This window comes from Thamnophis elegans, chromosome 7 (assembly GCF_009769535.1).
Source record: "Thamnophis elegans isolate rThaEle1 chromosome 7, rThaEle1.pri, whole genome shotgun sequence".
NCBI lineage: Eukaryota > Metazoa > Chordata > Lepidosauria > Squamata > Colubridae > Thamnophis > Thamnophis elegans.
The window spans coordinates 82668288-82690568 of NC_045547.1; the positions used below are offsets into that span (position 1 = coordinate 82668288).

General features: G+C 46.1%; 1 protein-coding gene across 7 annotated transcripts in view; it reads right to left on the reverse strand.

Annotated features, from left to right (window-relative positions):
• PPFIBP1 (PPFIA binding protein 1) overlaps positions 1-22281 on the reverse strand; it is a 103012-nt gene that overhangs the window by 49482 nt on the left and 31249 nt on the right. For 4 of the 7 annotated variants that reach the window (XM_032221331.1, XM_032221336.1, XM_032221334.1 and 1 more), the window contains exons 2-4: positions 3756-3853; positions 1983-2197; positions 464-550 (exon numbers count right to left, since the gene is read on the reverse strand). In XM_032221331.1, coding sequence (XP_032077222.1) covers positions 464-550; positions 1983-2197; positions 3756-3825 — 372 coding nt within the window. In that variant the 5' untranslated portion in view covers positions 3826-3853. The remainder of the gene's footprint in view (positions 1-463; positions 551-1982; positions 2198-3755; positions 3854-22281) is intronic. The other 3 variants (XM_032221337.1, XM_032221335.1, XM_032221333.1) reach the window with 1 other exon arrangement.

Below are 22281 nucleotides of genomic sequence, written 5' to 3' on the forward strand. Positions count from 1 at the left end.
GAAAGAGGAAAGGAAGAAAGCGGAAAGAAAAAAGAAAGATGTAGGTAGGGAGAGAGAAAGAGGAAAGAAAGAAGGAGGGAGGGGAGAGAGAGAAAGAAAGAAAGAAAGAAGGAAGGAAGGAAGGAAAGAAGAAGAGGAAAGGAAGAAAGAAGGAGGAGGAAGAGGAAGAAAGAAGAAAGGAAGAAGAAGAAGAAAGGAAGAAAGGAAAGGAAGAAAGAGGAAAGAAAAAAGAAAGAAAGATGTAGGTAGGGAGAGAGAAAGAGGAAAGAAGAAGAGGGAGGGGGAGAGGGAGAGAGAAGGAAGGAGGAGGAAGGAAGGAAGGAAGGAAGGAAGGAAGAAAGAAGAAAGAAGAAAGAAAGAAAGAAAGAAAGAAAGAAAGAAAGAAAGAAAGAAGAATGAAAACACTGTGCCACTCCCTATCTCTGAGCATGCCAATCAGAAAATGTCCTTTCTCCACCCTCACCTGCAGAACCAGGGATTCCTTATCGCTTTCCAGCCGGCTCAGCCGCTCCTGGTAGACGTCTCCGTTAGCAGACAAATGTCCATTAATCTGGAAAATGAAAAAGAAAAAAAAAAACCTCGGTTGCTGTCATGTTGCTTTCTAGATCCGTTCAAAAGACGACGACAAAGTAAAAAGCCATCACAAAGGTTGTAAGATGAGGATCCAGGATCTCTTCCCACCCCCTGTCCCATGCATTTGTTTTCTGTTTATTCTTTTATGTTTCATCCAACTTCAAGATGACCCCCAAGATGACTAGGGGACTGGAGGCTAAAACATAGGAAGAACCGTTGCAGGAACTGGGTATGTCTAGTTAATGAAAAGAAGGACCAGGGGAGACATGATAGCAGTCTTCCAATATCTCAGGGGTTGCCCAAAGAAGAGGGAGTCAAGCTATTCTCCAAAGCACCTGAGGGTAGGACAAGAAGCAATGGGTGGAAACTAATCAAGGAGAGAAGCAACTTAGAACTAAGGAAGAATTTCCCGACAGTTACAACAATTAATCAGTGGAACAACTTGCCTCCAGAAGTTGTGAATGCCCCAACACTGGAAGTTTTAAAGAAGATATTGGATAACCATTTGTCTGAAATGTTATAGGATTGATCCTGACTGGTTCAAGGCTGACTCATCCTTCCATCCTTCCGAGGTGGGGTAAAATGAGGACCCAGATTGTTGGGGGCAGAGGCTAACTCTGTAAACTGCTTAGAGAGGGCTGTGAAGCACTATAAAGCAGTATATGTGTTATTCCTTCCTTCCTTCCTTCCTTCCTCCCTCCCTCCCTCCCTCCCTCCCTCCCTCCCTTCCTTCCTCCCTCCCTTCCTTCAACAAGTATGCATGTTTAAAATCCTGGGCTTTTAGCTGCCAAGTCGTGTCTGACCCATCGTGACCACATGGACAAGGACTTCCTGTCCTCTACCATCCTCCGGAGTCCATTTAAGCTCAGGCCGACTGCTTGGGTGACTCCATCCAGCCACCTCCTTCTCTGCCGTCCCCTTCTTCTTCTTTTGCCCTCCATCGTTCCCAGCATGAGGCTCTTCTCCAGGGAGTCCTTCCTTCTCCTTAGGTGGCCAAAGTCTTTGAGTTTCCTCTTCAGGATCTGGCCTTCTAAAGAGCAGCCAGGGTGGATCTCCTCTAGGACTGACCGGTTGGATGGCCTTGCAGTCCAAGGGACTCAATGCAGGAGTCTTCTTCTCCAGCACCAGAGTTCAAAGGCCTCCATTCTTTGGCGCTCAACCTTCCTTATGGTCCAACCTTCACAGCCATCCATTGCAACTGGGAAAACCACAGCCTTGACTAGACACACTTTTGTTGGCAGGGGGATGTCTCTGCTTTTTAGGATGCTGTCTAGATTTCCCATAACTTTCCTCCCCAGGAGCAAGCCTCTTTTAATTTCTTGGCTGCAGTCCCCATCTGCGGTGATCTTGGGAGTTTTTAGGCTAGGGCCACTGTATTTTCTCACCATAATTTACAATTGCCCACTTACCTGTCTCACCATTTGGTTTTGCAGCCATTCCATCAAAATCTCGGCCGTTGACTCGGGGACCTGGCACCTCAGACCTTCTCTCTCATCCATTTCCATCATCTCCAGCAAACCACGGAGATCTTCCACCAGGTGGAGGACACGTAGGCTCCCCATGAATGGAGAAGTTGGGGACTGGCAATCAAACAAGCCATTGGAGTATTCCAGCGCTTTGGACCCTGGAGGAGGAGGGTGAGAAGAAGGCGGTTAAAACCTGCAGGTCGATGATCAGTTTATCCAGGTAGTCCTCGATTTACGTCCACAATGGAGCCCAAAATTGACTTTGCTGATCAGAAGGGGTCGCAAAAGGGGATCACGAGACCTCGGGACACGGCGACCATCATAAATATGAATCGGTTGCCAGTGTCTGAATTTGGATCAGGTGACCGTGGGGACGCTGCAACGGTCGTAAGTGTGAAAAACAGCCATTAAGTGGATTTAGTCCACTTAAGTCCATTTATGGAACTTCGAACGGTCACTAAACAAAGTGACGTAAGTCAAGAGCTACCCATATTTGATGTATCCTTAGACCTGGATAGTCTCCACAATTTAGTAACTTTAAGAGTTGGGGGATGTTGTGGCCCACCAGTGGCCATCGGAGCTAGTGACCACTCCTGGAGTCTGGGGAGGGATCTGATGAGGGCTCTGCATCGGGGGCAGAGAGGGGGCCAGAGCCGTATGCCAGTTATCAGCTGCCTTCAGAGTCAGACATCAATGGGGCAGAGGAACATCTGAAGCCTATTCCCAGTGTGCGCATGGGCAGAGCTGCCGGACGAAGGGAAGAGCTAAAGAACAGGGGTCGACTTGGGAGTGAGGCCACAGGTGGACGGTGAATGGCCCCTCCCAGAGGAAATAAAAGAGGAGCAAATGGGGAGTGGAGCTTGCAGGAGACAATGAATTCATTCCTGCATTCTTGCCAAGTATTGCGGCGTCTGAAAGATATCGGCCTGGCCGCTCTCCAAGCCTGAGAAAGGTGGGTAATTGGGGACTATCTTGAAAGATTGTAGGAGAGGAAAGACTTTGCTGAAGAGGAATTCACTGTAAATTAAATCAAATGGGTTTATCAGGGCAAGGACTCGACTTCACGCTGCTGGGGAAGCCTAGGCCAGAACTGTTTCCTGAAAGACACAGGGGGGGCAGAAGAACAGATGGAGCCTGTTCCTGATGTGCGCATGCACAGAGCTGCCAGGAGAAGGGAACAGCTAAGGAACAAGGGCTGACTCAGGAGTAAAGGCACAGGTGGGACGGTGAATGGCCCCTCCCAGAGGAAATAAAAGAGGAGTGAAAGGGGAGTGGAGTTTGCAGGAGACAATGAGTTCAATTCATTAGGGTGAAGATCTGTTCCTGACTTGTTGCCATGTAATTGCCGCTACAGCATGGAGTTTGGAAGATATCGGCCTGGCAGCTCTCCAACCCTGATCAAGGTCTGTAGTTGTGAAATCTCTTGAAAGACTTTTTGGCTGGGACTTTGCTGGAGAGGAATTCCCTTTAACCTAAATAAAAGGGGCTTTATCGGGACAAGGAGTCAGTTTTGTGATCTTGGGAAGCCTAGGTCAGAACAAGGACTTCAACGCCCAGAATACCCCACGCAGCATAGGGTGGCGGGCTGAGGAATTCCTGAGAATCTAAGTCCCCAAGTCTTAAAGTTGCCAAATTTGGAGAACCCCCCCCCCACAAGGTTCCTCCTCCAGGGACGACATGTAGAGAGATAAGGAAGAGGGTGATGGAGGGATCCACCTGCAATAATGCCGTCCATCTGCTCCAGAGCTGCAGCCAACATCTCACTTGCATCTCCCATCATAGTCATCCTCCTGTAGGGTAGCCACCACTAATACCTGGAAGAAGGAGGCAACAATGTGTTATGTAGGATTTGCCCATTTCAGAAGCCACCTTCAAACCATCAGTTCTGCATTCGCTGAATATCGGAATTCTTCTGTGTTGGGTTAGAGACAGTTTTCACATAAGGTCTTATTATCCAGTCTTGCTCTTGCTATTCAACACCAGATGGCAAAATAATACTCCAGTCAACAAGAGTCAAAGAAGGTCTTCTTCAAAGACAGACACCAACTTTCCCGAGGGCAGGGACCGGGCATTTAAAGGCCAACAATTTGTTGGAAACACTTCGCTAAACGTTTACTTAAGGGCAAAGAGAGCAAGAGACACCAAAATGGATGGAAATTAATCGAGGTGAGAAGCATTTAAGGAGAAGGGATTTAGGAGAAACTTCCTAAGAGTGAGGACACTTAACACAGCTTGTTTACAGAAGTTGTGGTTGCTCTAGAACTGGACTAGACTAGAAGATCTCCAGGGTCCCTTTCAGCTCTATTTAGGTAGGTAGGTAGGTAGGTAGGTAGGTAGGTAGGTAGGTAGGTAGGTAGGTAGGTAGGTGGCAGATGACAGATAGACAGACAGACAGATAGGAGAGAGGGATGGATGGATGGATGGATGATAAAGATATAGATAGATAGATAGATAGATAGATAGATAGATAGATAGATAGATAGATATAGGAGAGAGGGATGGATGGATGGATAGTTAGAGGAATGTGTAGATTGATAGAGATTAAATAGAATAGAGATAGATGATAGATATAGATAGATAATTGAAGAGAGGGATGGATGGATGAATGGATAGATAGAGGAATATATATAGATAGATAGAATAGAGATAGATAGATAGATAGATAGATAGATAGATAGATAGATAGATAGATAGATAGATGGATAGAGATAGATAATTGTAGAGAGGAATGGATGGATGAATGGATAGAGATAGATAGAGGAATTAATAGATAAGAGATTAGATAGAATAGAGATAGATAGATAGATAGACAGACAGACAGACAGACAGATATAGATAGATATAGATAGATAGATAATTGGGGAGAGGGATGGATGGATGAATGGATAGAGATAGATAGAGGAATGTATAATAGAGATTAGATAGAAGAGAGACAGACAGACAGACAGACAGGAGAGCGGGATAGATGGATGGCTAGAGATGTATAGTTAGATAAAGATAATAGATTAGATGGACAGGTGGGCAGGCAGGCAGCTTGGGCTGTAGGGGAATGGAACCTGACAGTGATTGGGTGGGTGGGTGAGGGGTATGTGTGTCAAAAGGGGATTTGCATTCCTGCTGGGAAACGTCTTTTCCAAAAATTCCCGCCTTGTCGTCACCCGTCTGGTTTGCCGAACATCTGTTTCTTCCAGAACTAGCAGATGTCGAAATAATAATCCTCGCAAGACCAAAGCGCTTCACAAAATGAACAAGCCCCCTTCTACGCCTCCCATAGAGTGAGTGAGCTGCAGCTCACAAAAGCTGGGTTGATTATTTTTAAAGAGCCCCTCTCATTTTAAGCTCTGTTCTGAAGCTTTAGCAGGGAATAACAACAGAGTTTAGAATCGGCACTGGGCAACCTCAACTCACTGCAGTAGGAAACTTTCAATTGTTTTATTGCTTTGGGGGGTTATATCGCATTTTCCCTTCACCAGCAACCCTATAGGACAGATTGTAGTGATAGAGAAAAGGAGCAGAGACATTCAATGAGTATCTATGGTTGAGGTTTGGTTGAACCTCCTCCCAGAGTGGGGCAACAAAAACAGACCGCAGTGGGTGTGTGGGGTCTCTAACAATGCTTTGGGCTCTAAGCGCATAGCGCTTATAAGCAGCATCCTGAATGACAGGAAGCAAGTTTCCTACAGTATGATCTTCTCCGCTGTCCTCACCACTCTCTGTAGGAACTTTCTATCTGAGACGCTACCCAGCTGTATTTGCTGGGTAAATCAACTTCTCAAAACCTTGTCAGAGGATTGGAGGGAACGTAAGCAGAGTGCGTAACAGCTGCAACTATGATTATCCACTAGCCCTCCTCCAACTCGTAGAGGTTAAATTTGCAACCTGGATCAATTGAAGTCTTCCGATCCAGCCGGTCGCCAATTAAAATTAATTCATAAAGGATATGAAATAATATACTATGAATTCACTAACATCAAATCCTAATATATCTCAATCGTGCTCTCCAGTTCCCAGGAACCTGGGATGAAGTCCTCGAATTACGACAACTGAGCCCAAAATTTACGTTGCTAAGCGAAAGATTTGCTAACTGAATTTTGCCTCGTTTACGACTTTTCTTGCCCAGTGGTTAACCACTTTATAACGCAGTGATTATAACCCAGACAACACGATGTTTATTAAGCGCTAACAAAATGTAAACAATAGAAAATTAATAAAACTTTATTTTTTTTAATTAAAGAAAGGTCACTTGACACAACCCACATCTGACCATCACAAGAGGCTCACCTGTTGTGATGCACATCTGTTGTGGCCTCTCTATGACAAGACCAGTGGTGGGTTTCAAAAAAATTTCGAACTTACTCTGTGGGTGTGGCCTCCTTTATGGGAGTGGCTTGCTGGCCATGTGACCTGGTGGGGGTGGCTTGCCAGCCATGTGTTTTCCCTCTCTCTCTCTCTCTCTCCTCTCTCTCTCTCTCTCTCTCTCTTTCCTTCCCTTCTTTTGTCTCTCTGTCCCTTTTTCCTTTTTTTCTTTCATCTCTCTCTCACTTTTTCTTTCTCTTTTTCTTTTTTTTCTTTATTTATTTCTTCCTTTCTCTTTCTCTCTCTCTGTGAGTCTCTGTGTGTGTGTGGTGTGTGTCAGTGGTGGGTTTCAAAATTTTTGGAACCTCTTCTGTAGGTGTGGCCTGCTTTCCGGGTCCACTGGTGGAACCTCTTCTAACCGGTTCGGTAGATTTGACGAACCGGTTCTACCGAATAGGTGCGAACCGGTAGGAACCCACCTCTGGACAAGACCCATCACAAGACTCCCACTGGTGTCTCACAACTGACCTCTCTACTCACAAGACTCTCACTCGGGTGAGAGGTGGCGCAGTGGTTAGGGTGCAGTACTGCAGGCCACTTCAGCTGACTGTTATCTGCAGTTCAGCGGTTCAAATCTCACCGGCTCAAGGTTGACTCAGCCTTCCATCCTTCCGAGGTGGGTGAAATGAGGACCCGGATTGTTGTTGGGGGCGATATGCTGACTCTGACTCTAGAGAGGGCTGAAAGTCTATAAGTCTAACTGCTATTACCTTCTCAATAAAGTCCAGATGTAATTAGCTTTCAATTAAGTGTAATCGATACAATCCCCTCCCCCTACCTCCTTCCATCGTCCTAGGGAAGGCCAACTCCTTATGATTTCTTAAAACGTGAATTTGCCCAGAAAGAAATGTGCTATTTTATGCTACATTTTGTTCACATGTGTGTGTTCAGGGGCACGTAAGCACATCAGTGTAAATGTCAGAGAATAATAAACATTGCCACCGATCTCAAAAGCTGCCCAAGGCGGATCTTCCCAAGTCAACTCTCCATTTTTTAAACCAAATAAGATTTGCAAATGCTGGCAAACCAAGGCAAAAGTACCAGGAACCAGCCACCGATTGGATGTAGGCATTCCAGCGTTACTAAACTCTCCCTGCTGCAGTGGGGAAATCCTTCCCAGCATCTTCTTACAGGCAAACTACATTACATTTTAATTTAAACGGTCAGCTAACAAATCTACAAACTTCTTCCTCCTGTGATGTCAAGAGTTCTCTCCCCTCAAAGCGCCTGCCTTCAATCCTCCCATTTGCAGGAAAGGTCAACAAGTGAACATTTTAAGGTTTTTTTTAAAGGATTGAATTAAAGTTATATTGCTATCAGAATCTCAGAAGGGAGGGAGGGAGCGAGGGAGGGAGGGGGAAGGGATGGGAAGGGAAGCGAAAGGAAAGGAGGAAGGGAAGGGAAGTGAAAGGAAGGAAAGGGAAGGGAAGGAAAGGGAAGGGAAGGGAAGAGAAGGGAAGAGAAGGGAAGAGAAGAGAAGGGAAGAGGAGAGAATGGAAGGGAAGGGAAGAGAAGGGAAGGGAAGGAAAGGGAAGGAAAGGGAAGGGAAGAGAAGAGAAGGAAAAAGGGAAGGGAAGGAAAGGGAAGGGAAGAGAAGAGAAGGGAAGAAGGAAAAGAAAAAGGGAAGGGAAGGGAAGAGAAGAGAAGAGAAGGAAAAAGGAAGACAAGGAAAGGGAAGGGAAGAGGGAGAAGGGAAGAAGGAAAAGAAAAAGGGAAGATAAGGGACGGGAAGAGAAGGGAAGGAAAAAGGGAAGAGAAGGGAAGGGAAGGGAAGGAAAGGAAAAGAGAAGGAAAAAGGGAAGGGAAGGGAAGGGAAGAAGGAAAGGAAAAGGGAAGAGAGGGAAGGGATGGGAAAAGGAAGCGAACAGGAAGAGGAAGGGAAGAGAGGAAAGGAAAAAAGGAAAGGAAAAAGGGAAGAGAAGGGAAGGGAAGGGAAGAAGGAAAGGGAAGAAGGAAAGGGGAAGGGAAGGGAAGAAGGAAAGGAAGTACAGGGAAGGAAACAGAAGGGAAGGGAAGGAAAGGGATGGAAAAGGAAGCGAAGGAAGGAGGAAGGGGAAGAGAAGGAAAGGAAAAAAGGAAAGGAAAAAGGGTAAGGGAAGGGAAGGGAAGGGAAGGGAAGGAAGGAAAGGAAAGGAAAGGAAAGGAAAGGAAAGGAAGAAACTGTGCAAATTGTTTCCAAACTTTTTCCTTCGGAAATGGGTAAAGTTTTCACAGTGTTGGAACAATAATGGACAGGTTAGAAGAACCTCTCCTGAACCCCAACCCAGCTATTCCCCCAAACCTTCTGAGACCAAAAACATTTCAACTTTGCAATGCTCTGCGCATTTCCAGCGTCAAATGTTTTAATTATACAGAGAGCACTAATCCATTCCAGGCACAAATTGCTTTTACCTGGCACGGAATGAAAGAAAACCACCAGCTGCCCATTCGGTTCCAGGAGCTTCACGTCCAGATTATACCACTGAAGTCGAAAGACATTATCAAAACTTTCTTAAGGTAGACTAAATATTACACTCAACTCTGCCGGGCCAGAGAGAGATTCTGGGCAGAAAAACAAGCAAGAATTTAATTCCAAGATCTACAGGTAGTCCTCCGCTTTACGGCCACAAATGAGCCCCAAATTCCTGTCGCTAAGCGAGACAGTTTTACAATCTTTCTTGCCACAGCTGTTAAGTGAATCGCTGCCGTTATTAACTGAGTAACCCCAGTTGTTAAGTGAATCTGCCTTCCCCGTGGACTTTGCTTGCCAGAAGGGGAATACGTGACCCCAGGCACTGCGACCGTCATAAATAGGAGTCGATTCCCAAGCCTCTGAATTTTAACCACATGACCACAGGGAGGCTGAACCGTTGTAAGGGTGAAAAACGGTCATAAGTCTCTTCCCCCCCCCCCGCACCGTTGTAACTTCCGTCGCTAAGTGAACCGTTGTAAGTCAAGGACCACCTGTACTGAAATTGGCAGAATACAGGAAAAGAACACAGAATTCAGAAGAAGAACCCATCACAGAGGCTTGACAACGAGAAAGACACTTCATTAAAAATATGCAATAGTCATAATCAACATTTACTTATTTATATTCAGTATAGCAATAGCAATAGCAGTTAGACTTATATACCGCTTCATAGGGCTTTCAGCCCTCTCTAAGCGGTTTACAGAGTCAGCATATCGCCCCCACAGTCCGGGTCCTCATTTCACCCACCTCGGAAGGATGGAAGGCTGAGTCAACCTTAAGCCGGTGAGATTAGAACCGCTGAACTGCAGATAACAGTCAGCTGAAGTGGCCTGCAGTACTGCACCCCTAACCACTCCGCCACCTCGGCTCATGTATGTAAAGGTAAAGGTTCCCCTCGTACGTAAGTGCTAATCATTCCTGACTCTAGGGGGCGGTGCTCATCTCCGTTTCAAAGCCGAAGAGCCAGCTCTGTCCAAAGACGTCTCCATGGTCCTGTGGCTGGCATGACTCAACACCGAAGGCGCACGGAACGATGTTCCCTTCCCACCAAAGGTGGTCCCTATTTTTCTACTTGCATTTTCTACGTGCTTTCGAAGTGCTAGGTTGGCAGAAGCTGGGACAAGTCACGGGAGCTCACTCCGTTACGCGGCGCCAGGGATTCTCAGTGTCTAAGCCCCTGAGCCACCGTTTCTCAAATATATAAACATATATATACCCAGTAGTGGTATTCAGCCGGTTCGGACTAGTTCAGCCGAATTAGTAGTGGGGACCTGTGGATCACCACTCTGGCACTATGCTACCCTATTTAGCCACATCTTCTAAGCCGCGCGCATGCATGCAAGCTACACGCTTGCGCAAAGTCCATGCGCGGAAGGCGACGCCCACGCACTCACATTTTCAGCGCGCGGCAAACCGGTGTTAAAAATTATGTGAAACCCACCTCTGTATATATCTCACACATGTAGACACAAAAGTGGATTTTCGTTCTTACGGGCGCAGGACGGAGAGGGAGGGAAGGAGGGTTAAAAAAAAGAAACCCCAAATAAACCTATGCTATTTTCATCAAGAGAAAAACAGAAGCAGCAAGGGAAAACATGCTTGCAGATATATAAATAGAAAAACCACACACACATAAGCAAAAATACAAATATAGAAGGGCACGACGGCAACGGGAAAACTTTTAACGCGTTGCATCTCGCCCTCCAGTCGATTAAGGAGGAGATTCTTTTCACGGCTCACGAAGCTTTATTCGAAAATGACCCGAAAGGACGTTTTGGAGAAATTTCACTCCCATATGCTACATTTTCCAAATCGCCCATGGGAACCTCTGCCTACACACAGTTGTAAACCTGGCTGAAGTCAAGGCTATAAACAACCACGGCTTGATTCCAAACCAAAGTAATTTCCCACGATTTTCCACGAGGCTCACCTTATCGGCTGCTCAGGTTTTTCAGCTCTTAAACGTTGCGACGCGGGATGGATTTCGTCATGCACAGATTTTGAAAATGCTACTTCTGCCCGGTTTCTATGCAATCTTGTTGCTACGGCTCGCTGCTATTTCCCGAAGTTGTCGAGAGGAAAAAAAAACACACACACACACAACCACCTTCGTTTTTAAAAAAATATCAGAGGACTGGCGTGCGGGGGGGTGATTTTCCACCCGCCATGAGACTTAAAAAGCAGGGGACCACAATCAAACCCAAACCCTCTCGGGGTTCGAAGGTGGGATGCTACAATATTTATTGGCACCCAAATTACAAGTCTTTTCCCCAGAAAACCTGGCTTTAATTAAAGTTCATTTCAAAACGAGGAGCCTATGACATCTAGGGTTAAAAAAAAGAGGAGTTGGGAAATATGTTTTTTTAGACATGTGACTTTCATGGACCAAAATTGCTTGGAGGGGGGAAGTGGAGAAGCCACGAAGACAACATCTGGAAAGCTCTGAAGATGGCTCCGGGTCACAAAATATGTTTCTTACCCCCTTTCACAATCGTCACAATGGACTGAGCTGTTGTGTAACAATTGCGGTCATCCTAGATCAGGGGTGTCAAACTCAAAGCCCGTGGGCCGCATCCCGCCTGCAGGGTGCTTAAATCTGGCCCGCGGGGACGTCCAGCAAATAGCAAAGGACTGGCCCACGGTGCATCTGGCAGCCAAAACGGGGCATGCGTGGGGCCTTTTGGAAGGGGGTGGAATGCTACTAGTCCAGGCCAGTTCATTTACGGACCTTCAGTGGGCCCAGGAGGTCCGTTTTTCACCCTCCCCAGGCTCCAGAGGCTTCCTAGGAGCTCAGGGAGGGCAAAAAATGGCCAACGCACAAACCAGAAGTCCGTTCCCAAACTTCCGGTTTGTGTGTTGGGCAGTTTTTCGCCCTCCGGAGGCTTCAGGTAAGGATGAAAAATGCCCAAAAATCAAGATTGAAGATGCACACTGGAGCTGACGGTGCAATGCCTAGCGTGCCCTCAGAAATGGCTCCATGTCCCACCTGTGGCACACGTGACGTAAGTTCGCCCTCACGAGTACAGGGTTTCCTGGCTGGGCAGGGGGTTGGACTAGAAGACCTCCAAGGTCCCTTCCAACTCTGTTATTCTGCTAAACCCAAGGACCATCGGCCTTCTCCGAGCAAAAGGAGCTCAGAGGTTCTGTTTACACAGAGCAGGGCAGGAAATCCTTATCTGCCCTCTTTGTACTACCGAATTCCGAAGTCCGAGTGGTTCGAGTGTCAAAAGATTAAGAGCTTCACGGAGGCTGCAAAGCAGAACTTTTGGATGCAGCCGCATTCCAATTTTAACAGCTTTCCAACCCAGTCGATCCTTGACTTATGCGACAGTTCGTTTAGGTTCAAAGTTACAGAACAGGAAAAAAAAAGTTGCAGTTTTTGCAGTGTTTCAATATTCCAACAGTGTTCCAATATTTTATTTTTCTTTATGTACACTGAGATCTTATGCACCAAAGGCAAATTCCTTGTGTGTTCAATCACACTTGGCCAATAAAGAATTCTATTCTGTTCTGTTCTATTCTATTCTGTTCTATTCTATTCTTTATTTTCTCTTCTCTTCTATTCTATTCTATATTTTCTATTCTATATTTTCTATTCTATATTTTCTATTCTATATTTTCTATTCTAATTTTCTATTCTATATTTTCTATTCTATATTTTCTATTTTCTATTCCATTCCTATCCTATCCTATTATTCTATTCTATTCCATTTTCTCTTCTCTTCCCTTCCATTCTTCTATTCTGTTCTATTGAGAAGAGCAGGACAAGAAGCAATGGAGGGAAACTAACCAAGGAGAGAGGCATCCTGGAACTAAGGAGAAATTTCTTAGCAGTGAAAGCAATTAACCAGTGGAACTCCTTGCCACCAAATGCTGTAGGTGCTCCATCACTGGAGGTTTTCAAGAAGAGATTGGACAGCCACTTGTCAGAAATAGTGTCTCCTGCTTAAGTAGGGGAGTTGGACTACAATAGAACAACAGAGTCGGAAGGGGACCTTGGAGGTCTTCTAGACCAACCCCTGCTTAGGCAGGAAACCCTCCACCCCTTGAGCCAAGGTGGCGCAGTGGTTAAATGCAGCACTGCAGGCTACTGCTAGATCAGCAGGTCAGCGGTTCAAATCTCACCGGCTCAGGGTTGACTCAGCCTTCCATCCTTCCGAGGTGGGTAAAATGAGGACCCAGATTGTTGGGGGCAATATGCTGACTCTCTGTAAACCGCTTAGAGAGGCCTGAAAGGCCTATGAAGCGGTATATAAGTCTACTGCTATTGCTATTGCTATTGCTTCAGACAAACGGTTGTCCAATCTCTTCTTTGAAACTTCCAGGCAGATTAGATGACCTCCAAGGTCCCTTCCAACTCTTGCTATTCCGTACTAGTCTGTCTATTTAGAGATAAGGCTCTTGAAGATTCATATTAGAAATAGAATAATTGTTTTCCGGGTGATGTTTTATATTTAGTCCTCAAATTATCTCCGCTTCGGTTTCCATGGTTAAAATTACCGCACTGGTGTGTTCGCGACTCGCCCCCTACTCAGAATACGGGGTGACAACTGGCAACTGCAGGGAGGGGATCCTTGAGGCGAGCTATTCTTAGTGGAGCAAATAAATGTGAGAACAGCCTCGGTTGCGTTCAACACAGATGGGCCTCGACTTACGATGACAACGGAGCCCGCAATCTATGTGGCTAAGTGAGAACTTGGTTAAGAGAGCTTAAAATCACTGGGTTAAAATCACTGTATGATTTTTTTTTCTCTTGCTACAATTGTTAAACATATCACGGCAGTCGTTATGTGAGTAACACAGTCGTTAAGTGAATCTGGCTTGTCGGAAGGTCGCAAAAGGGGACCCTGTGAGACCCCAGGACGCTGCAACGGCCATAAATATGAAGCCGTCGCCTAGTGTCTGAATGTAAATCAGGTGGCCATGAGGATACAGAAATGGTTGTAGCTGTGAAAAAGGGTCGTAAGTTGCCTTTTTTCAGTGCCGCTGTAAATTTGAATGGTCACTAAATGAACTGTTGTTAAGGACATTCAACGGTTTCTTTATTTCTGCCCTCTTTACCGGGATCGATGTACGTTTCAGGAAATACAACATCAGATGAATCAAGACGTAAAGCAGGGCAGACTTTCCTAAACTTGGTGCCTTCCAGATAGGCTGACCGACATATTGGTGAGTTATCCATCAACGCCAACGATGAGATGGAATCTATCTTTATAAAAATGTTTTTGTGTGTGCGTATTCCAGCCTAACTCTGGAACGCCTTGAGCAATTTCAACCAAACTTGGTACACAGATGACTTACTCTCTGGAGAAAAAATACTGTGGGGGGGTAAGACACCCCCGTAACACCCTTTGGAGTGTGTGTTCTGCTAAGATGCAGCCTGTTGTGCCGTAAAACGGCTTCTACTGTACTGTGTAAAACGGCTTCTACTGCGCAGCGCAGTGGAGTTGCCATGGTAGCAGCTTCCCGGTACTCCACAAGGGGGCTCCCTCTGGTAAAGGGGAAAATCCAATATTAGAAATTATGTTTCGTCCGGACATTTTCCCCCCTACAAATAAATACCCGGGCAACGCAGGGTTATCAACTAGTAATAAATGAAACAGGAATTTAGCTCTGAATCAGAATTTTCAGAGAAAGCAAAGAAGGACTAAAAATGTGGGGAACTGAGGTTCTGCCGTAGGCATGGAGGCCATCTGTTGACCTTGGGACAGTCCTCCCCCTCTCTGCTCAAATCAGTGTCAGCCTCTGTGACAGCCAGATGATGAAGGCAACCCCTGGTTGTGTCATGCACGGAGAGATTCGTTCTTAAGACTTGGCTGAATGAATGCAAGGCAAAAACAAGGGGACTTAACAGCAAGAGAGGAGGAGGAGGAGGGACCCGAAGGAACAACCACAATGCATCTCTCAGTTCCTAAAATAGGCAACTCCAGAGGGATGTGGCTAAAACTCCCAAATAAGCAAAACTCCCAAATTGTGGGAAAGCAAGATATGATCACCTAGAAAACAATATTTCTCAGTCCATGAAGTCAACAAGCGGTTTCACCCTTGACAAAGATGGGAGGAAAGGAGGGAAGGAGGAGGGAGGGAGGGAGGGAGGGAGGGAGGGAGGGAGGGAGGAAAGAAGGAAGGAAGGAAGGAAGGAAGGAAGGAAGGAAGGAAGGAAGGAAGGAAGGAAAAGTCAAAAAGATAAAAGGAAGGAAGGAGGTAAGGAAGGAAGACAAGGCAAAAAGGTAAAGGGAAGGAAGGAAGGAAAGAAGGAAGGAAGGAAGGAAAAGTCAAAAAGATAAAGGGAAGGAGGGAGGTAAGGAAGGAAGACAAGGCAAAAAGGTAAAGGGAAGGAAGGAAGGAAGGAAGGAAGGAAGGAAGGAAGGAAGGAAGGAAAAGTCAAAAAGATAAAGGGAAGGAAGGAGGGAGGGAAGGAGATAAGGAAGGAAGACAAGGAAGGAAAAGGCAAAAAGGTGAAGGAAGGAAGGATGGAAGGAAGGATGGAAGGAAGGATGGAAGGAAGGATGGAAGGAAGGAAAAGTCAAAAAGATAAAGGGAAGGAAGGAGGGAGGGAAGGAGATAAGGAAGGAAGACAAGGAAGGAAGGAAAAGTCAAAAAGGTGAAGGAAGGAAGGAAGGAAGGATGGAAGGAAGGAAGGAAGGAAAAGACAAAAAGATAAAGGGAAGGAAGGAGGGAGGGAAGGAGATAAGGAAGGAAGGAAGGAAGGAAGGAAGGAAGGAAGGAAAAGGCAAAAAGGGGAAGGGAAGGGAGGGAGATTTTGTTTTTTTGTGGGAGATGGAGGGAGGGAGGGAATGCAAGAACAGAGTAGAAAAAAAAAAACCAAGAGAGGTCAAGAGAATAAACAGGGAAACTGGGGTTAAAACTGGGATAAACAGTGTAGAGCTGGGTGTTTCTTAGCAACCTGTAGCTGAAAACGGAGCCGGAGCAGAACGGAATTGTCATTATCTACCAGCACAGATGGGCCCATCCAATTAGGGTCACCTCCGTTGCCCATCATGATGCCTTCCCAGCCTGCTTCTGAGCGGACTCTACAATAACTACATGACAAAAGACATTCTCAAACCCGTGTGCAGACGGGACCCTTTTCGACTTGTCCCGAAAGGAGGCCCTTTCCACCCAACCGAGACCCTGGTGGTTTTTTTTGCCACGCGGGAATCGTAATTCTCCTTTAAATCAAGGAAGTTCCGTTTCACGGCCCAACCTCTGTAGCCGCAGGGCGCTGCTCCTCAGCTTTCCGTTGGTTTGGGGTTCTTTTTGAAGATTATGGCTAAGAAGTATTTTCATTGACCAAAGTTATGTAGCCGGGATGAGCTTTGGCCTCAATAAACGAGATTTCCTCTTGATCTAAACAGCCCCCCAGGAGTCTGACATTTCTCATTTCCTCAATCTGCCCGTTCCAGACATTCATTATATGGCTTAATAACAGCATCCAGGAACAGGCTGACCACAAGGGGACATTTCTTTCCCAAACAATCTGAGGTTAGAAAGAAGAGAGCATCAATCACGGGTCTACGCTGAAGGAAATGCAGGAGATAGGAAGTCTTAAGTTGACCGACGCCAGAGAAATATGTCTGCTGCTGATTGGGCTGGAGAAGATGTTTCGTTATTTGATTTGCCTGTTGTTAAGAAAGGAGTTAGAGAAGGGAGAGTTGTTATGTTTGCTAACTAAGAGGAGGTGAAGAGATCATGGAATTGTTTTACCCTTATATGAAGGTGGGAAGTTACTTTCTTGGGGGAGAATGGAGGAGGAGGAGGAAGAGGAGGAGGACTTGAAAAAGAACTAGAAGAAGAAGAAGAAGAAGAAGAAGAAGAAGAAGAAGAAGAAGAAGAAGAAGAAGAAGAACAAGAACAACAACAACAACAACAACAACAACAACAACAACATGAAGGAGAAGAAGAACTTGAAGGAGAAGGAGGAGAAGAACTAGAAGAAGAACTAGAAGAAGAAGGAAGAGGAGGAGGAGGAGAAGAAGAAGAAGAACTAGGAGAAGGAGAAGAAGGAGAAGAAGAAGAAGAAGAAGAAGAAGAAGAAGAAGAACTTGAAGGAGAAGGAAGAAGGAAGAAGGAAGAAGGAGGAGGAGGAGGAGGAGGAGGAGGAGGAGGAGAAGGAGAAGAAGAAGAAGAAGGAGAAGAAGAAGAAGAAGAAGAAGAAGAAGAAGAAGAAGAAGAAGAAGAAGAAGAAGAAGAAGAAGAAGAAAGAAAGAAGAAGAAAGAATAATAATAATGGTGGTAGAGGAGGTGGACATCATTGATTCAGCAACTTTGAAAGAATCCACAGCCGAAACTGGAATATTAAGTTCTTTTGGCAGCTTTTATTCACAGCAAAAAAGAAAAAAGGAAAACCATCCTCTTCACAGCTACCCATTTTTTCTCCTCCTCAATAAAAATTCCATGATGAAGCGGAAGAACCGCACGGAATGCTACAATCCTATTTCTTAGGAGGAAACCCAGCTGGAATGTACAAATAAACAGCAATCCTTGGACCAGCTGATCTCTTTATTGGATTTCCTCTGAATTGCTCCCTATTTGTCTGCATTCTTACTCTGTACGTTTCCTTTCTCTAGTTTTGTTTTCTCTTCTCTCCATCAGCTACAGAACTTCATTTCCTGAAGCTGACCTTCTAAACATCTTACCTCTTTCGTTCCTTCTGAGACACCATCAAAAAAAACCCCACCTCATTTCCCCTCCCTTTTGCAGAATGTGGAATATGCTCAGATGAACTATAAAATACCATCCTTTTCGAGAACCTTCCGGCATTATAAAAACATCTCCCTCTCTTTAAGAAGTCCACTCCTTAAAGTATCTCCTTAAAGCCTCTGCAGTTTTATTCTGGCGGGTGAAAAGATCTGGGAAATGATAAAAGAATAGGAAGAAGCTTGACGTGGGTGGACTACAAAGCACTTCCTTTGGATTACTGTCTAAGCATTTGCACCCTTATTAAATTGCACATAACGCTGTTGTACACGACACGCAAGGCATGCATGTGTTTTGCTGATGAAGACCTATTTCTATGCTCCTCAATCCAAGGTGGCCTATGTGTCATGTCTCCTGTGAGTTGTGCTGGCTGTCAATTCGCTTCCGGGTCCAATTCAAGGTGTTGACATTTTTGCGGGCTTCACATTTTGTTACCACCTGTTTGCCGTGCGCGCACCCCTTCCACACAGGGGTGAGATCCAGCAGGTTCTGGAGAACCGGTAGCGGAGATTTTGAGTAGTTCAGAGAACTGGTAGCGGAAAGTTTGAGTAGTTTGGAGAACCGGTAGCGGAGATTTTGAGTAGTTCAGAGAACCGGTAGTGGAGATTTTGAGTAGTTCGGAGAACCGGCAAATGCCACCTCTGGCTGGCCCCAGAGTGGGGTGGGAATGGAGATTTCGCAGTATCCTGCCACGCCCATCCAAGCCCAAGCCCTCCACACAACCGGTAGTAAAAAAAATATGAATTTCACCACTGCTTCCACGCATGTGCCCGGCCTTCCACGCATGCACTTTGCTCACACACGCACTTTCCGTGCATTGCCCAGCCTAAAAAATGTGCCTAAATAGGATAGCATAGAGCCTGGGCAGGTGGTTGGTAGATAAATCCCTTACCACTCAGCTACGGACACAAAGAGAGAAATGAAATACATGACGAGAGAGAGAGAGAGACAGATGCCCTGTGATTCCCGCTACCGGTTCGGATGAGCCGATCCGAACTGGTTGAATATCACTTTTGCCTACGTGGGTTGGAACCAAGTTATTTGGAGGATCATCTCCTGCTGGTCATATCTACTTGACCTACCAGCGCGAGGAGGCCTGCAACGTTACGGGTTCCCTGTCCTAAGGATCTCACGGGACCCCAAAGAAGGGCCTTTTCTGTGGTGGCTCCCTGATGAGGTGGAACAGTTGCTTTTGTGGTGTGGAGACAATAACTTGGTCCTTAACACCAATAAAAGCAAGGAGTTTATAGTGGACTATAGAAGGAATAGATCAGACATCCAGCCCTTGCCTATCAATGGAGACCGAGGGGAGCAAGTGACCAGTTTTAAGTTTCTGCGCTGTGTCATAAAAAGAGGACTTGACCTGGGGCAACACACATTGCAGCCCTGGACACAAGGGCCCAGCAGACATTACACGACCTGAGACTTCTCAGGTAGCAACACCTGAATGAAAAGCGGCTGGTGATCTTCACCGCTCTCACCCTAGAGAATATTTTAACTTTTAATATTAATTAAATAATTATTATTATTAGGTATTAATTATTCATTTTCTGATTCTCATGTGCAATATAAAGTTATCATATAGTTATCATATACAATATTATTCCTTTTCTAATTATATACAATATAAAGTTATCATTTATATTATCATATGCAATATTAATTATTCCTTTTGATTATCATATGTAATATAGTTATCATATAGCTATCATATACAATATTATTCCTTTCCCAATTATATACAATATAGTTATTGTATATATTGTCATATGCAATTCCTTTTCCAATGATCATCTGCAAAATAAATTTATCGCATATATTATCATACGTAATATTAATTATTCCTTTTCTAATTATCATATTCAATATAAAGTTATTTTATGCAGCTATCATATACAATATTAATTATTCCTTTTCTGATTCTCATATGCAATATAAAGTTATCATATAGCTATCATATACAATATTATTCCTTTCCCAATTATATACAATATAAAGTTATTGTATATATTGTCATATGCAATTTCTTTTCCAATGATCATATGCAACATAGTTATTGCATATATTATCATACGCAATATTAATTATTCCTTTTTAAATTATCATATACAATATAGTTATACACATTATCATATGCAATATTAATTTTCCTTTTCTAATTATCATATTCATATAAAGTTATCGTATGCAGCTATCATATACATATTAATTATTCTTTTTTAAATTATCATATACAATATAGTTATACACATTATCATACACAATATTAATTATTCCTTTTCTAATTATCATATTCAATATAAAGTTAGCGTATGCAGCTATCACATACAATATTAATTATTCCTTTTCTAACTCCACCCTCGGTAACACCCAGTTCTGTAGGACTAATTCTTGCTCGAAGGAGTTTCAACGCTGCCCGCCAGTATAAAAATAAAACTCACAGGAACACAAAACTACTACAAAAAGTGCCACATTCCTTTTGAGCACAATATATCTGTTGTTAGGAGTAGGGACGCGGTGGCTCAGTGGCTGAGACGCTGAGCTTGTCGATCAGAAAGGTCGGCAGTTCAGCAGTTCGAATCCCTAGCGCCGCGTAACGGAGTGAGCTCCCGTGACTTGTCCCAGCTTCTGCCAACCTAGCAGTTCGAAAGCACATAAAAAATGCAAGTAGAAAAATAGGAACCACCTTTGGTGGGAAGGGAACAGCGTTCCGTGCGCCTTCGGCGTTGAGTCATGCCGACCACATGACCCCGGAGGCGTCTTCGGACAGCGCTGGCTCTTTGGCTTTGAAACAGAGATGAGCACCGCCCCCTAGAGTTGGGAATGACTAGCACCTACGTGCGAGAGGAACTTTTACCTTTACATTCAGAGTTTATGTCCCTTTAATGAAATTCAGATTTTTCCATTGCTATCCCTGCCCAACCTGCTTATATAATCCAAGATGGTTGTTTTTATTTTTGTGCACCTTGACACACATGATTGTGGGGTTTAAACACTGCCTTCTAAATCACAGTTTTTAAGAAAAGCACATAATTGGCAAATAACGGGTTCCTGGGAGGCAGACCACAAAAAAAAAAAAAAAAGGCAAATAAACTTTTCCCAACAACAGCAGAATTTAAAAACTCCTGCACAATCATTTCACACAGCGGAAAACACGGCTCTACAATGATTCAGTCTCCATTTGCCTCCAAAGTCACCCTTCGATTTCTTGTCTTGTCTTTTGCGAAATATCTGCATTTCCCATCATTCCTCGACTTACGACGGTTCATTTACTGACCGTCCCAAGTTCCAACAGCACTGATAAAAATGTGACTTAGGAATCTTTTCCGCCGCAGCCTCCCCACAGTCACGTGATGAAAATTCAGACGCTCGGCAGCTGACTCACATTTACGACGGTCGCAGCGTCCCCCAGGGAGTTCATGTGATCCCCCTTTTGCAACCTCCCGATCAGCCAAGTCAACGCCAGATTCACCTAACAGCCATGTTTCCAAATGAACAACTGCAGCGATTCACTCAACAACGGTGGCAAGAAAGGTCGTAAAATGGGATAAGATTACTTTAACAAAGGTTTCGCTCAGCGACAGAAAATGTTGGGCTCCATTCTGGTCGTAAGTCAAGGACGATCTACATTCTCGTCATGGCATGGAAAGCAAATGTCCTAAACTACATTTTAAATCCTGTGATTGTTAACACACTAGCTCAGTGGTCCCCAACCTTTTTATCGCCGCGGACCAGTCAGACGAGCCTCCCTCGGCCTTCCGGACCGGCGGGTGGGAAGGCGGCCATCCTGGGCGCGCGTTCCGCAGGGCGGGGGGGAGGCTTCCTTCACGCCAAGGCCGACAGCCCACGAGGCCGCCCCGCCTCCTCCTCCTCGGCCGCCGGGGGAAGGGAGGGGGAACCGACCCCGCGATCCGCTCGCTCGGGCAGCCCTTTTTCCTCGCTGCAGTTCGACGGGGGAAAAAGATGGCGCCGTGTCCTACTTCGGGCGGGCGGGCGGCTGGCGCGGCGGAGGCCAGCTGCTTCCGAGGGGGTGGGCCTCCGTGCCGCGCTCCATGAAGGGAAGAGGGGGAGAAGGCAGGCTGCGGCCGAAGGGCCCCCGAGAGCCCCGCCGGCCTGACACAAAAAGCGCTTCGGCGGAGCGGCGGGGGGGAGGGGCGGGAGGCAGGTGACACTCCAGGAGGGGGGGCAGAGCTGCGCCGCGAGTCTTACGTAAAGCCCCCCCTCCCCGCCTCGGCGGAGGAAAACATCTCCCACCTGGGTGGGGCTGTGCGCGAAGCGCCTCTCGGAACGGCGAAGCTCCCCAAGTTCCCCCGAAACGGCCGCGCTGCGCCCCTCCCCCCGCAACCTTAGTTTCTCCTTGGGAGGAAAATGCAGCGCCGCCGCCCCCTCCTGCCCCCCCCTCATCATTCCACGGGGCAGGCGGGCCGGGCGAGTCCGCGGACAAAGTTTCGCCTCCCAGGCAGCCTCCGCCAGCAGCATCCCAAGTTCGGGCCGAGGCCGCCGCCGCCGCCCCCTCCCTCCCGGGGCGAGCAGAGCAAGAGGGCGGGGGGGAGATCGGGCCTCCCCTCACCCCCCCAGCCCCGCACATCTGGGGCGGCGGGGGGGCAGAGAAAGGGCGCGTTCATGAGGACTACAAAGTTGCAAATATGGCCCCCGGCCGCTGCAGCGATCATGGCCCCCGGCCGCTGCGCGGCCCGGTGCCAGGTACTCCACGGCCCGGCACCGGTCCGCGGA